The sequence below is a fragment of the Orbicella faveolata genome, unplaced genomic scaffold, assembly GCF_042242905.1.
Source record: "Orbicella faveolata isolate gen_17 unplaced genomic scaffold, um_ofav_v1 contig_34, whole genome shotgun sequence".
Classification (NCBI taxonomy): Eukaryota; Metazoa; Cnidaria; class Anthozoa; order Scleractinia; family Merulinidae; genus Orbicella; species Orbicella faveolata.
In genome coordinates, this window is record NW_028301563.1 from 677,844 (window position 1) to 694,595 (window position 16,752).

The 16,752-nt window shown below is 37.2% G+C and overlaps 1 protein-coding gene and 2 long non-coding RNA genes across 10 annotated transcripts in view; 1 reads left to right on the forward strand and 2 right to left on the reverse strand.

Moving 5' to 3' along the window:
* LOC110043793 (uncharacterized) overlaps positions 1-16,752 on the reverse strand; it is a 198,503-nt gene that overhangs the window by 45,506 nt on the left and 136,245 nt on the right. For all 8 annotated transcript variants that reach the window (XM_089272060.1, XM_089272057.1, XM_089272055.1 and 5 more), the window contains 2 exons: positions 15,749-15,790; positions 12,274-12,330 (listed from right to left, as the gene is read on the reverse strand). In XM_089272060.1, the coding sequence (XP_089128186.1) occupies positions 12,274-12,330; positions 15,749-15,790 (99 nt within the window). The remainder of the gene's footprint in view (positions 1-12,273; positions 12,331-15,748; positions 15,791-16,752) is intronic.
* On the reverse strand, positions 6,474-8,341 carry LOC149104204 (uncharacterized). Its single transcript, XR_016201660.1, has 2 exons — positions 7,879-8,341; positions 6,474-7,799 (listed from the first exon to the last, which is right to left on the reverse strand). It is a non-coding gene; the product is annotated as an uncharacterized LOC149104204 (long non-coding RNA).
* LOC149104205 (uncharacterized) lies at positions 8,196-8,710 on the forward strand. The gene is made up of 2 exons (XR_016201666.1): positions 8,196-8,259; positions 8,336-8,710. It is a non-coding gene; the product is annotated as an uncharacterized LOC149104205 (long non-coding RNA).

Here is a 16,752-nt window from a genome sequence, read left to right on the forward strand (position 1 = left end):
GCGACACCTGATGTTCTTGAAGGCAACGACTCGGACAACACTAAATTCTTCTTATGGGAAAATGCATTTGAAAGTCTAGTTGATTCTGCACCAGTTACAGCTAGACAGAAGTTACATCTCTTGTACCAATACTTGGGCGGTAAAGCCAAAAAGGTTGTGGAACAATTACAATACTAGTACAAGACCCCGAAAGTGCATACCAGGAAGCACGCAAAATCCTCAAGGAACGTTTTGGTAACCCTGCCATTATCAGCACAGACTTTGAAAAGAAGCTAACAACTTGGCCTAAGGTCGGACCAAACAATGCAACTGGTCTAAAAGAGTTCAGTGATTTCTTGCAACAAGTGAAAATCGCAAGCAAGCATATTGAAAGTCTCAAAGTTCTCAGTTACCCTTCACAAATTCAAGTTCTAGTTGAAAAGCTACCTGGGTGGTTTAAAGCAAAGTGGTCAGATAAAGTGTTAAAGCTTCAGAAAAAGAAAGGAAAAGTTGCCTTCCCATCCTTTGAAGAGTTTGCTGAAGAAGTATGCTACCATGCAGAAAGGACAAACATCCCTCAAATTCTGCAAAGTCCAGGAACAACTGGCTCCACAACCCCTGACCGAGGCAAGCCTGCAGGTCGCCAATTTCGTCATAGCCGAAATTCAAATGTTGCTTTGACATTCGCATCACCTTCAGGCAATGACAGTGAACTAAACCTTGTTGACAAAGAATTGCAAGTGGCAGCAATCCAAGCTCAGCAACCAAACCTGAGAACCACTCCACCAAGCAACTTACCAACCCCTCAGCAACCATGCCACACCACCCCACCTGACTCTGGTACATACTGCTTCTATCACAAGATGAAGTCCCATGCAATAAATGACTGTGAGCAGTTCCAAAGGCTTAGCTATGAAGAGTGCAAAGACTTCTTGATGAAGAACAGGATCTGTCTCAAGTGTGTCAGCTCTAACAAGCATATCTCCAAAGACTGCAACAGAGAGAAGCTACAGTGCAAGATCTGCCAACAGAAACACGCCACTATACTTCATGATCTGACCCGACATGAAAAGAAAGACATTAGCCAAGCTAATTCTGCCTGTTCTCAAGTTTGTGGACAAAACCAGCCAGCACACTCTTGTGCACGAATAGTTCTTCTTGAAGTCTTCCACCAAGACAATCCCTCAGTGAAGGTACCCACCTATGCAGTACTGGATGACCAGTCGACAGATGTTTTCGTTACAGATACCCTTCTCGAACTGCTAGGAGTTAAGGGCCAAGTTGTAAACCTTGAAATAAACACGATTACAGGAGTAAACAGTGTCTGCACTCAGAAAGTGAATGGATTACACTTCCGGGACATTGACAATCTACACAAGCCTATTAAGGTTCCATTTGCTTACTCTCAAGATAAAATTCCAGCCAGTCAAGAAGACATTGCAACACCAGAAGTAGCCAGGTCTTGGAAGCATTTAGAAGTGGCTCATCGCATAGATTACCATCCTGGTACAGATATTGGAATATTAATTGGTCGTAACATTCCATCTCCCTTCCAGCCATTGAGTATCATCTATGGCAGAGAAGATGAGCCTTGGGCTGAAGAATATAAGTTCAGTTGGACAATCATCGGTCCTGTGTGTCTACACAAGAGAGAACATAGTGTGAACTGTGCGACAGTTAATCGCATTACGATACAGCGAGAAATCCCTCAGAACCACTTCAATGTGCCGACAAGCAACAGTTCCAAAGAAGATTCTGTGATCTCCTTTACCACAAGGCACTACATTAAAGATGTTACCTCGCCCCAGCAAGTCAGAGAAATGATGCAATTAGACTACAGTGAACTTCACCACACCCAAAACATCCCTGGCACTGAAAAGAGCGAGTCTGTGGAAGACTGGCGTTTCTGTAACATTCTCACTATCAGCATCCACAAGAATCAAACGGGAAATTGGGAAATGCCCTTAACATTCAAGACAGATGATGAGACTTTGTCAAACAATCGTGAACAATGTCTGAAAAGGCTACTTGGCATCAAGAGGAAAATCCTTAAAAATGGCAAGACACTAAAACATTACACTGAGTTCATGCAGAAGATCTTTGACAAGAACCGTGCCAGTCTCGTCCCACCAGAGGAACTGGAGACCAATGCCGGGAAAGTCTAGTACCTCCCACATTTTGACATCTACCACCCCAAGAAACCAGATCAAATTCGAATAGTCTTCAATTACAGTGCTGTCTTTCAAGATCAGTTGCTCAACAGACATCTCTTACAAGGACCAGACATGATAAATGGTCTCGTTGGTGTACTCTCAAGGTTTCAAAAAGAAGAAACAGAAGTAACATGTGACATTGAACAGAGTTTCACAGTTTTCATGTTAACCCAGAAGACAGAAACGTTCTGAGATTTCTATGGTTTAAAGACAATGATCTGAATGGCCAAATTTGTGAATATCGGATGAATTCCCATCTCTTCGGAGCTGTCTCTTCGCCAGGCGTCGCCAATTTTGGTCTAAGAGCCACAGCTGAAGCCAGTCGAGAGCAGTTTGGCCAGGCAGCTGCAGACTTTCTTCAACGAGACTTCTACGTTGATGATGGATTAAAGTATTTTGTTACACCTGAAAGTGCTATCAGTATCATCAGGAACACGAAAGCACGAAATGTGTGCAGCCGCTAACTTACGCTTACACAAATTAACCGAAGAGGCAAAGTCCGTGAATTGAGATGTGATCAAGGATCAAACTTCATAGGAGCGAAAAATGAGCTCAACGTTGCCCTGAAAGAAGTAAACGTCGATTCTGTTAAGAACTTCCTCCTAACCCAAGATTGCAACCTCATCGAGTTCAAGATGAACGTGCCATGCACATCCCATATGGGAGGCATGTGGGAGCAACTTATTTGTACTGTGCGCTCAGTCCTGGCCGGTCTCCTAGCTGACCACACCCAACAGCTTGATGACAAGACCCTTCGAACTCTGTTTACTGAAGCAGAAAACATCGTGAACAGCCGCCCGCTCACTGTGGACAATTTATCAGATCCAGAGGCACCTGAGCCAATCACCCCAAATGATCTGCTTACTCTCAAGGCAAAAGTAGTATTGCCCCCTCCGGGCAATTTCGCGTGACCGGATCTCTACTCAAGACGGAGATGGAGAAGGTTTCAATACCTGTCAGATCAGTTTTGGTGCCGCTGACAACGAGAATACTGCTTGCTACAACAGAAACGCCAGAAATGGAATGATGTCATTCCTAACAGCCAAGTTGGTGATATTGTCCTTATTTGCGATGATTCCTCCCCTAGAAACCAGTGGCCACTTGCCAAAGTGACGGAGGTCTATCCCAGTGAAGATGGGCTTGTACGCAAGGTCCTCCTCCTCATCACCAAGTCTGGAACAAAGAAGTTCTTTGAAAGACCTATCCACAAGTTGGTCCTGATTTACCATCCAAATGAGGATGAAAGGGACGACTGATTCAGTGTGCTGATGAAGAAACCTTTATTACTGGAGTATGACCCCGTCGGGGAGCCTGAACTGTTCCTTCATATAGGAATGATTGACATTGATAGAACTTATTCTTTTTGATATTTGTTATTGTAACTTCATACATTCTTACAATGTATGAGGGGAGCCATGTAACGCCTTCTCAGTCGTTCAGTGTTGTGTTACGCATCCCGTCATCCCCTGGTTCTAATATGGGACTTAAAAAACGGGGCTCCTTGTGCTAGGAGAACGTTTTCGCGATGTCCGTGTATTTTCAGTGTGTAATTGTAGCTTTGTTACCTGTTTACTCAAGCTTCACCCGAAGCCATTCCCAAGTACGTTCCATTACAGACTTTAACAATCTTATCCAGACATTGTGGTAAGGAAATCCTGTCATGCCTTACTTTGAACTTTAACATGTTCAAGTTGTAATAATTCGTCCCAACACCGTGGAAGATAAATCAGAGTAGAACTGTTAGATGTGTGGATCGTACCAATGATTCTTGTGCCCCGTTCTGCATAGAAAGGCGGCCGCTACATTCTTAATAATAACTTCCACCTGATGGCATTTAACAGGAGTAAAAGAAAATTGTTCAGATGTCGGGTGAACAATGGCAGACCGTGAAATCCTAAACTTGCACTCAAAGAAAACAGCTTTTGGATAAAATTCGAAGCTCAAGATTTTGCCAGTCAGATGTCAAACAAACACGCTTTAAAATCTGAAGGAAAAAGGGCAGTGAATTTTTTGATCATAGTACCACTTTAAGGTAGGAGTATAATATTCTGAATCTACAGGTGAAGGAAATACGCACATCATCAGCAGTTTTACTAGTGCTCAGTCTTTTAAAATCAGCGTAATGGCACACAAGGGTAGTTGTCATATAAATGCATTTTTAGGACGTCATATAAAAAAATACCCTTCAACAGCTCCTGCAAAGCAACAAAATACCCTCGCCGGGCCTCAACTCGAAAAACCCGATTTTCAGGTACTTTAATAGCACTTTCTATTCAAACCCTCTCGTGAGCAAATTTCATGTCTCCCGACCCTTGGCAAATCAAAAAAATCCTTCTGCCAGAAAACATTTCGCAGAGCCGGCTCATGATTAAAATATACTCTTGCCAGGTCTCTAGAAATCAAAAAATGCTTTGCTTTAGAAACAGCCTAAAATGGACTGTCCCAGGCCTCCACAAATCAAAAAATCATTCACCATTTGCAAAGCAGAGCTTTTGAAAGACACTTAAAGGAAAATCGACATTAATACATTTGTAGTAATGAATATGAAATGTGAAAATTATTTTTAAAAAATTTAACTATAATATAGTAATGATGAATAAATCAGAATTGAATAAATTATCACAAAAACAATTCATTGATCTATTATTAAAAGATCAACAAAAATAAAAAAAACCTATTCCAGCACCTCGTAAAACTGTTAAACAAATGGTATATGATTATGAGGAATATATAATTGCACCACCTCTTGAATTTAGAGATAATTACAAACCAATTCCAAAACCTACAACTATTAAATCTAAAAACCAATTCCTGCTCCAAGAACTAAAATCACACCTATTAAACAAGCTCTAAAAGACTCAGTTAAAACTTATGAGATTGATTTAAAAAACAAAAATGATCCATTAATTCAATTACAAAATACTAGACAGGCAATTGAACGCTATTTCAATAAATCTTACTTGGAAAATAATAAAAATTTTAAATTTTATGAATCTTTGAGAATAACTTTCATTAAAGAAGTTTCTAATGAAAAAAATGATAAAGATGTTGAAGTTGAAATTGATATTACTGGTGGAAAGCATTATGTAAAACTTAAAACAGCTTATTTCAATAGTCAAGCTCAAACTGTTACAAATATTATTGATTCAAATAAACAATTCAAAATTGCTCAAGAACAGATTCTGAAAAAGATTGGTCAGTGATTATCTGAAGGATCAGGCTGGATAATCGATAAAATTAATCATCATTATTTGAATATTGTTAAATATAAGCCAATGAAGGGAAAATCATATATCCAACTTCCAAAAGAATTAAGACATCATATGAAAGGCCTTATAATCTTACAAAATAAAGATAATGAATGTTTCAGATGGTTTCATATCAGACATTTAAATCCACAAGATGTTGATCAACATTAATGTCTTTGGATATGAAAATAAACAAAAATTTCCAATTTATATTTCCAAAGAAAAGTTTAATGATCATTTGAATTTACTTTTAACAAGTAATGAAGAAAAACAACATTACATGCTAATCAAAGACTTCAACAGATTTATGTTTGATCAAACTAAACATCAACATAACATTTTTGCATGTATTGTCTTCAACATTTTTCCTCAGAAGATATTCTTAATGAACACAAAGAAAATTGTATAGTAATTAATGGTGAACAAGCCATTAAAATGCCACAAAAAGGTGAAAAAATAATGTTTAAAAACCATCATAGGCAATTAAAAGTACCGTCTGTTATATATGCTGATTTCAAAGCTATCACAGAAAAAGTGGATTCATGTAAACCAAATGATAGTGAATCCTATACTGAAGCATATCAAAAACACACAGATTGTAGTTACGGCTATGAAGTAGTATGTTGCTATAACAATAAATATACAAAACCAGTTCAATCTTATAGAGGTGAAAATGCAGTTCATAAATTTAAGGAGAAAATGATTGATGAAGTTAAATATTGTAGAAACATAATTAAATACAAATTCAATAAACCTCTTAAGATGACAGATGAAGATGAAAAGAATTTTAAACAAGCAAAAGAATGTCATATTTGCAACAAAAAATATAATAAGAGGTAACTCGAAAATTCAAAGAAAATTGGATCATAAACAGACAGGCTGATGGTTAAGCTTAATTAAAAGTAAAAGTGAGATACAACCTGTGTGGGAAGTAGCTGTATTGTAAGTAGCTTTGCATAGTTGGGTTTTCAGAATCCAAGCTTACTTGTTCCTTTGTTCAATTGTTCCTCTTTGAACTGAATAATGCAATTCACCTTTTTCCCTTTTGTTTACTTTTTGAAATGACTGGCAGTGAGACTTAAAAATTTTTATGAAATAAAACAATGTAAAAGAATATTGCAATAGATGTCCCCAAGAGAAATCCAGTGCTGGATCCAGACTTTCACCAATGCAGTTTATTTCATGTTTCATAGATAAGTTCAGATATTTCAGTGCTCATACACTGCTCTGACAGTGCTCATTCAACTGAATTCACCTTAAGACTGCAAAAAGTCCAGGCTAAACATGGCAAATATGTTGACGACAAAGAGTTTAGCCAAGCAAGGAAATGTCTGGAAGCTGGAAGCAAACGACTTAATAAAAAGCAAGGCTAGGGAAACCGGCATCAACAAAACCAGGATCGGACCGGACTGGACCAGACCGGATCACCGACCAGATCAGGGACCGGATCAGGGACCAGATCACAGACCGGACCATGGACCGGACCATGGATCGGATTGCAGATCAGATCACAGACTGGATCACCGAAAAAAATATTTAAAAGAAATGAAAAAAATTCAAATTCAGATTCAAAATTTTGCTGAGCAAATTACGCTAGAGTGACTACTGTGAGCAGAACATTTTATTTAATTCAGGTGGGATATTCTTTTAAGTGATCTGCAATAATAATAGCAAAGGTAAACTGTCATAAAATGAGTCAACATGGTCATAATCAGACAAACGTTTAAGAGGCCCTGCGCCTAAGAAACGACCGATGATTTCCGGCTAAAAAATATAATCGGCTGATTTTTATCTCCCAAGCAGAGGTTACCGAATACTATTTAAAAATGAATTTCTTTTGTTTCAGTTTCGCTTTAAACCAAAAATATCGAGCCGCAAACTTTTTCCGTCTGATAGCAGCAAAATCAGGCCGAAAATAAGCCCCCGCAAAAAACTGTTCAGAAATTACTATCGCAACGCAAAATAATGAGAAAACTACACAGTGTTGAAGAAAAAGGCCTTTTAATGTAATATCATTCGATAAACATCAAAAAACTGCCGAAGCGATTAAAAAATAAAGTTTCAAATAATGCATGCTAAATTAGATGGAGCGTTGGAGCTGATTTTAAAATAATTATTTCTCAAAAGTTCAACGCTTTTGAAAGCAATCACAGTGATGAATCAGACATTGGAGGGATATACATCACGTTTCTGGAAAAACATTTTTCGGCCAAAGTATATTGACTTTGTACAAAGCGTTCAAAGTTACCGTGTTTACCGTTATCCTGCTACTTCGGCGAAACACTTCTCTTTTGCCAATACGGCCGTGGATAGCGTGGTAAACGCCACTTTAAACCTTGCTAGGCATTCAAAGACCATCCTAAGTAGAAGGACGTAGAATTAAAAGAGAAAGGAAGATGAACAATACGCAGAAAAAGAAAATAAAAACCCGAAATTACCATCTGCTAACGAAAGTTGAATCTGGAAAATGTCGTGGCGTGACAGCGGCCATTGACGTCATTTGTATAAATAGCGGCGGAATCCAAACGAATGCACAAATAGGAAAACAATTTTTCCCGGCCAGAAAACGTTTAGTGGAACAATGTTATATTATTTCTCACAAATGAGGGTCACTGAAAAAGAAATACTTCCCCAATCGCCACACCGTTTTGGTCGCAGCGTGATCTGAGTTAGAGGTCACGACTGGATCCCTAGCCGCTGACCACCCGAAGGACATTGCAGACTCGTTTTCCCACGCTCTTGCGACTTGACGTGCAAATGACGTCAATGGCCGCTGTCACGCCACGACATTTTCCAGATTCAACTTTCGTTAGCAGATGGTAATTTCGAGTTATTTTCTTTTTCTGCGTATTTTTCATCTTCCTTTCTCTTTTAATTCTACGTCCTTCTACTCAGGATGGTCTTTGAATGCCTAGCAAGGTTTAAAGTGGCGTTTACCACGCTATCCACGGCCGTATTGGCAAAAGAGAAGTGTTTCACCGAAGTAGCAGGATAACGGTAAACACGGTAACTTTGAACGCTTTGTACAAAGTCAATATACTTTGGCCGAAAAATGTTTTTCCAGAAAGGTGATGTATATCCCTCCAATGTCTAATTCATCACTGTGATTGCTTTCAAAAGCGTTGAACTTTTGAGAAATAATTATTTTAAAATCAGTTCCAACACTCCATCTAATTTAGTATGCAATATTTGAAACTTTATTTTTTAATCGCTTCGGCAGTTTTTTGATGTTTATCGAATGATATTGCATTAAAAGGCCTTTTTCTTCAACACTGTGTAGTTTTCTCGTTATTTTGCGTTGCGATAGTAATTTCTGAACAGTTTTTTGCGGGGGCTTATTTTCGGCCTGATTTTGCTGCTATCAGACGGAAAAAGTTTGCGGCTCAATATTTTTGGTTTAAAGCGAAACTGAAACAAAAGAAATTCATTTTTAAATAGTATTCGGTAACCTCTGCTTGGGAGATAAAAATCAGCCGATTTTATTTTTTAGCCGGAAATCATCGGTCGTTTCTTAGGCGCAGGGCCTCTTAAATCGAAGGACAAAAAACTAAAAACACACCAAACAAATTCAACACCTGATGATGTCAAACAGTTTACGTTTTTGGGATAAGTCTGTACTTTTAGAAGATGTGAGTTTGGAATATAATATTCTCACTGGAATAAAATAAAACAAACCAATTGTATTTCAAAGAAATATAGCTGTTTTGCAAAATATCTAGGAATTGTTTTCACATTTAAAGACATAACATCAATTGTCTCAACGATAATGCAACCTGAGAATAAACAACATTTTAGGAGTTACGTCACAATATTTAGAGTCATTTTTAGGGTCATAAAGAGTTGCCTTTAAATAGAATAAAACCTTGACATGATCGTGTTCTAGGGTAGAAAAATATTTAAGAGGCAAGAATAAATCAAAATGGAATGAGGATCGTTAAGGATGGCAAAGATTAGCAAGGACTGCAAATTGGAAAACTAGGCTAGTTTTTTCAAGATGCACAAACCGTGATGTTGCTCCTTTGAAGCAAACTGTAACGCCAACTATAACGCTCGCACAGGACACAAAAATGTAGCCGAGAATCAGCTACTGATACTAACAACAATTTCAAAAACGAGAATGGGAGGTTCCACAAGCTTTGAGCCAGCTAATGTTGAAAGGATATAACTTGCACCTTCGCCGTTCGTACAAAATGACTACATCTGCCTGTTCATTACAATTTAAATTCGCCATAAATTAGGCACTTATGTGGCTCTTTAAATGACCTCTTGTCATTCTCTGTAATTAACATGTCATTACTTGTGTCAAATTCGGGATTCTTGGCGGTAATGCATGCAGCACGTAGGTGGTAATGCGTGGGCCTGAAATGAACTTGTAGTTTCCCGTCCTTCACAAATGACTTATACTCATTAGTAGACTCAATTACATCATTTGGCAGATCAGGGATTTCGCCTGGGACTTGAATGGTCGAGTCACAACTGTAGCACTTAAAGGCCTCAGTGTCCTTTAGCCATTTAAGTTTATACTTGTGGGTTGCAGAACTCTTCGGCTCTTCTTTCAACGGGACCTGCACTCCATTATGTCACGCAGACTTTATTTTGGCTTGTCATGCAACATTTCTTATTTTCATTTAAGGACAGTGCCTACTTTTGTTAGTGCGCACACGTTCTGCGCATCACGCAAGGTGTGGTTTAAGTGTCACACACGTGCTGGGGTTGACATTGACGCAATCAACGAGGCTATCACGTTCACGACTAAAATGAAAGCAAAATTTTCCTACTGTGACCAAATCAAGTTTAATGAACCTGTACGTAAGCCAGGCACACCATAATAGCAGCATATCGCTAACCACTAACTGTTAACATCTTCCAGCTAAAAACCTACCTGTTATCTGTTGAAAATTATACTGAAATCCAACTGTAAACATGTACCTGCAGATGGCGTAGTGCGCGCACAAAACAAGTGCGAGATACGCAACTGTCTTCCTTACTGGGGAGGTGACAGGAAAAAATGTAATGGGCACCCTAAAAGTTTTCAAAAAAAGGTGAATAACTTTAAAAAATGCGTGGTTACTCTACATTTTATGTTATGAAATAGAAGTGGCAAGCCTATTCAACATGTGATTAGTTTCTGGTTGTGAGCAAAAGGTATTTAGGCTGTATTTTAGCTGAACCAGAGGAAAGCTGTCAGAGACCCTAAAAGTGCTGTTGCAACCATTAATTTTTTTTTGTTATTACAAATATACCAAAAATGGTTTTATATGTTACCATTTGCCATGTAGTTTAAAGATCATTTTAAATGTGTTTGCTTTTCTGAATGTAAAGGCGAATTCTAAGGAAATTTGAAAAAAACATCCTTTCGTTCTTTTTTCAGAAAAATGCTGATGTCAGCATTTTTGTTGAGATTCAAGGCTAATTATCTTGAAAAATGTGTGGCTACCCCAATGTTTCTTTGTGGATTCCAATAGCCCTTGCAAAGACCTACTTTTTCCGTGTGGTCCTAACCTGGCGCAAAAACCTTTGTATTTAGTAGGCACCGTCCTTAACGTATTTTAATTTTTCACGTTGATTTATCTATTATTATTTTATAAACGATTTGATTTTTTGGGGATGTTTTTTTTAATTTTCTTTTATGTGATCCGATCCATGAACCAATCCACGATCCGATCCGTGATCTGGTCCATGATCTGATCAGTGATCCGGTCCGGTCCGGTCTGATCCTGGTTTTGTGGACGCCGCTAGGGAAACATATCAAACACAGCTGAATCGTTGACTGATGACGAAGTAAACATTCTGTATGAAAAATATTTACACTAGGTTTTTAAAGTAGCAACAAAGTGCTTGTACTTAGACGGAATAAAAACATAACTTGACATTTGTTCTGCCGAATGAAGGGTGAAAATCTAGTTGAGGGTGAAAGTCTCGGTAAGTATAAAATAAACAAATTACAGCATGGAAAGTGCGTTGCACAGTATTTTTGCACTCCTTGTTTTTGTATCAGAAAACCGATTCATTCCTTTTCTGATACGTCCACAGGAAAAAAAACTTCTCTTAAAATTCCCTTGGATTTTCGATCTTCAAATACCATCTTTCCTCAAAATTCCCAGGTTGGCAGACAACTTGACGTCTCAGGAGCTCGTCGAGTTCCTCTTCACTAAAAGAAGACATATTTCAATGCTCCAAATACATGTGTTTCAGAGGTCTAACTCAATCATTACAAGTTTAATGCGACATGTATTTTGCAGTTGTGATTTACGAGCTGGGCTCTCGTAAAAATACATTGACATAGAACTGTCGTAAAGGTTTAATTAAATTTGATTCTCAGGATCTTTTACACATGTAGTGATACACGAGTAATTTCAGGTCAGACACTTGCAACCTGGACTTGCAACGATTTTTAATAAACTTGTTTTTGTCTGCACTTGTAAATACAATGGTCCGACTTGTAGATTACATGAATTGCGTAAAAAAATTGACCCCAGGTTTGATGTTATGCGTCTGTTATTTTTATCGTTCTTTGATGCAAATTTGTCCTTGTTTATAGAGTTACTGGTCTCCAGGAAAACAGTTAGTTGTCTTTTCCTCCAATCTAAATGTTTCCTTTGTTTTTGTCTTGTGGATCATTGACATTCCTGGCAAAACAAATCTGCTTCCTTCCGGACCAGTAATTAAGTTTAAAATGTTCACTGAGCCATGGGCAATAATTGTCATGTAGTAATGGCTCACAAAATGACAAGCATCCTCGACCTTTCCATAATTATGCAAGTTCTCCCAAGAAGAAAGTATATGTTAAACAACAGGGTTACACTAGTCTTTAAACTGACCCAAGAGATTACCTTGACTCGATACACTAAAGTTCAAACGTCGGCGAAGGCCAGGGTCTTCTGTGTTATCTACAAAATTGAAAAATCCATGTAAGTACAATTAAAGAAAAAAAGATCTCTTTCTTTAAGTTATGTGGAATGCTTTCCATGGGTGTAAGTAGCACATTATGAGAGTAATATTACAAATGATTATAAGTTCCAGAGGTAAATTTGTTAATTGAATACTCTGATTGATCAAAAAGCTTAGTTTATTAAACCACAGCTGTACCTGTATAATCATCATGCTACATGTAGATGGTAAATATGACATTTTTAAACACTGCTACTAAGCTACGCCATGTTAAACATCTAGGCAAGTGAACATGACAGACATTTGATAAATGAGGTGCACATGTGTTTCCTCTTTAACTCTTCCTTTTTAACTTTGAACATACTTTTGCTATTAGTAGTAGGTTTGTTTGTCTCATCTTGAATGAAAATTTAGTATCATTGAACTTCCTGTCATGTTTCTTTCATTTGGTTTCCTTTATTTTGGACCTTTAGGTTTTAAAAGTGAACAGTATATCTGCACGCCGGATTTCTTCATATTTAATTTATGGCGACCTCCGTGGTTTGTTTGTTTAGTTTATTCGCTTGGTTTGAATAGATTTTGTTTTATTCTTATTCGGCTACTACAGAACACGGAAGAAAAGAACTAAGTGGGCAGTAATTTAAGACAGTTGAAGTATGATTGATCTCAACAGAACTGATTTGACCTGTTTTTGTCGTCTATCTTTCTTTCGCTGCACCATAATATTAATTTTGTCGCCCGTGAAGAAATTATCTGATTTCTTGTTTTTGAATTGGTTTTCGGATGCGCCTTTTTGCTTTTATTTTTCTGTGTTTGTATTCGGTTTCGCTTTGTCCTCCAAAGTCAATAAATAACTCGTTTTTGTGTGTTCAATTTTTTCAGCTTTTGTTGCACAACAAAGGAAAAAAAATATAATTTCTTGTTTTCTTATCAGTTTTAATACATATGAAGTAGAGTTCTTTTTCTTAATATTTTTTTTAATATTTTGGCTGTTCATTTATTCAACTTCAAATACACAATGCCTTGAAACCTGATCTTGTGACTGCGGTTACTGTGTATATGGTTTGTTATTGTGCTTACACTCATTACATCACACTAATATTTTCATGCCAAAAATTATGCAAATTAAATTTGAATCCGAGCAAGCAGAACAAGTCAGCTTCTCACAACTTTGTCACTCATTTTATGTAAGTAGAAGTCGACTTGTGGCAAGTCTATCTGGAGGCATTCGTGCAGGATATTTTTGTCTACATAAACATTAACTTTGAATGGCTACCCACAGTCACAATCTGTTAATACTCACATGATGCAACTGCAAACACTCATCCACACTACGCCGGTGAAATTTGAAAAGGGTGTTTTCATTCTGAAAACCCATCAAATGTTTTCTGTCCACACCACGCCGGGGGAAATTGAAAACACAACAATCAGCAGTCATTTTGGATTTGTGCATGAGGAAAATCCCAGCAGGAAGATCACATGATTATCAAGATGTCATCGTTTTCAAAATGCTCTGTTTTTAAAATGTTTTCCGTCCACACTAAAACACAAAGCCAGCATTTTCAAATTTCTCCAGTTGGAAGAGCGTTTTCGTGTAAAGAGCACCCATTCTTGTGACAGATTATTGTGGACAGAAGGGCTAACTGTGGAAATATAGCTGCATTTTCAAATTTCTCTGGCGTAGTGTGGACGGGCCCTCAGGATAGTTGTTTATCAAGTATTACAAATAAAACTTGATAGTCAAAATTGCTAAAATGACGCACTGGCCGGTAAACACGGACCAAGTGTCAGATAAGATTGACACCTCTGGCGATATAACACATTGTTCTTGCTGTGGTGGTTTCCACTGGAATGCTAGCAACCTCATACCAAGAGTCTTTGTTCCCCTTGACCAGCAGTCGAGAAACAAGTGACTCTGGAAAGATCGGATTTGAAGTCCAAAAACATTGGACTTACAGTTGAATTGCACCTAGCTCACAAACACATGACTCAATCAAGTTGCTTGGGTTTTCTTTAACCTGTGAGGGTACCCTTATCGGCTCTAATGTTTCAAAAACAAGAGCCCAAAAATCTGGATGCTGCTGCAGGCTAATTTTTGTTCTGATCATTTTTATTGTTTTCAAAGCCAATGAAAATCAAGGCTATGATGGAACTGGATATTCTTTGTTGTGGATTTTGTTCATTCTATATTCTTCAGTATCAGCATTCCTACTTTGGTTACATGAGCTGGAAGTCTGTTCCGCTGTTTTTGCTTAATTTTCTCTAATTTCTCTCTATAAGGAAAATAACCCTCCTTTCCTTGTTGCCTTATTGCAACTTGAAATAAAAATATTGCCCAGACTTTGCATTACATCAGAAACTTCCATTGCCTTGATTTTTCAATATTTACAATGCTAGACAGTAATTTTCACTTTTCACCCACATTTTCTGCCAACTATTTCTTGGTGAAACAGAAACAAAAATGGTAATGTTTAAAACAAATGACATTGTTCACTGTTTTCAAATGCAATAGCATGATCATTTCACTTGTAATGCCTCCTTATCCAAATGTCACTTAGTTTCTTTTGTGCACTATCAGTGAACACTGAACTACTGTTTGTACTCTAATGTGAAAATCAACCACATTTTCTCTAAACCAGATAACATTAAACATGATCCAAAAAATAATTTAATTCGTCTGTTCAATTCACAAGTTTGCTCACAGACCACTTTGATTAATTTCCTTATTTTGCAGCTTTTAAAATTAGACTGAGGCAATCTGTGCCCAGTTTGTCCCAGGCTCAGCCCATTTCATTAAGCTGTTTGCATTTTATACAGCCAATTAAGTATGGCCAGTTTTCACCTAAGAACTTAATGAACTATCCCTACACTACAACAATAAGCTATATTCCAGGCACATCTATCATAAAATGTACAGCCAGTCAAGCACTTCATTAGAAGATAAAAGTTCCTGATCACAACTTTAGAGAACTCAACTTAAATGTTTGTTGATAAGCTGTTTAATTTTTAGTAGAAATTTAGACCTTAATGAGGTTAACCGTTAGCCGCAAAACACGCTAACAAAAGCAGTTGTGCATTAAAATCATAACATTTTAACTCTTGGGCGCAAAAAAATATAAAGCATATTAAAAAGTAGCCGGCACCAAAATTAGAGTCTCAAGATCTCTTGTCAGGAAACTAACATGTATTAAGTGTATTTATAAGGAATGATGCAAGCTTTAAATGCATGGGGGTTGAAATTGAATTTCTTCTACTGCAGATTATAGTAAAATTATGACAAAAATGAATATATGCAAGCAAACTTATGAAAGATCAGCCTCAAAGCTGCTTTTGTTGTGTATATAACTGTGATGATTAATCAGGTGTTTAAAAATATTGTATGTTAAATATCAGGATTACGCTAGTTTAGAAACTCACAGCATTCCCCATCTTCCTCTTCTTTGTCCACTCCAACGTCATCTACAAGATTGATAACTCCATGTAAGTACAAACGAAAAAGGAAGAACTCTGTCTTGAATTTGTATTGTAAGGAACACCTTTTACAGGTATAAGCAGCACAGTGTTTGAGTTTTATCACAAATGAGTATAATTTCCAGAGATAAATTCAATAATTAAATATTCCGACTGGTAGAAAAGCTTGGTTTATTACACTTCCATTATAGTCATCGTGCTAGGCAGTGAACATGACATATCTAAACATTGCTACTAACCTATGCCATTTTTAACATCTAGGCAAGTCAACATGGCTGACAAATGATAAATGAAGTGCACAGATGGTTTCTTTTTTACAAGTATTTCTTTATTTTGTAGCTTTAAAAAATAACAAGACTGAAACAATAATATTGTGCCAAGTTAGTCCCAGGCTTAGCAAACATTGCTGAACATTTACAAAGGCAACATGAAGGTAAATATTAATACACATTTGCCTCGCTTTTGGACAAGAATGGTTAAGTAGTAATACTTTGATTATGTGATCCTCAGGCTGGTAATGATAGTATCAAAATATCTACAAAAATACATTTTTTGCCCAAGTAACTGTGATTTCCCTGCCAATTTTGTCTTAAATCATCCAAAATAACATTGATATATTTTAGCCCTCAGAGTTAGTCCACGTCTCAGCTATTATTTGGAGCAAAGTCAATTTCTAATCGTCTGTTCCTTTAGCGGTAAATATTGCATATGCAATGGCTGGATAAAAAAATCACAGATCAACCCCACACTAGAAACTATGGTGATTTGAAAATAACAAGAATATCACATACATAATAAATGACATTCCCTTCATTTGATTATTGCAGGATGTATTCGCCCTTGTTAATTAATAGCCTGTTTTGCATCGAGTACAAGCATTTTTTTCTTACTCATTGTTGCAGTCAGTTATCAAAAGCAAGCAGATTTATTAAGGTACAAGTATAATATTC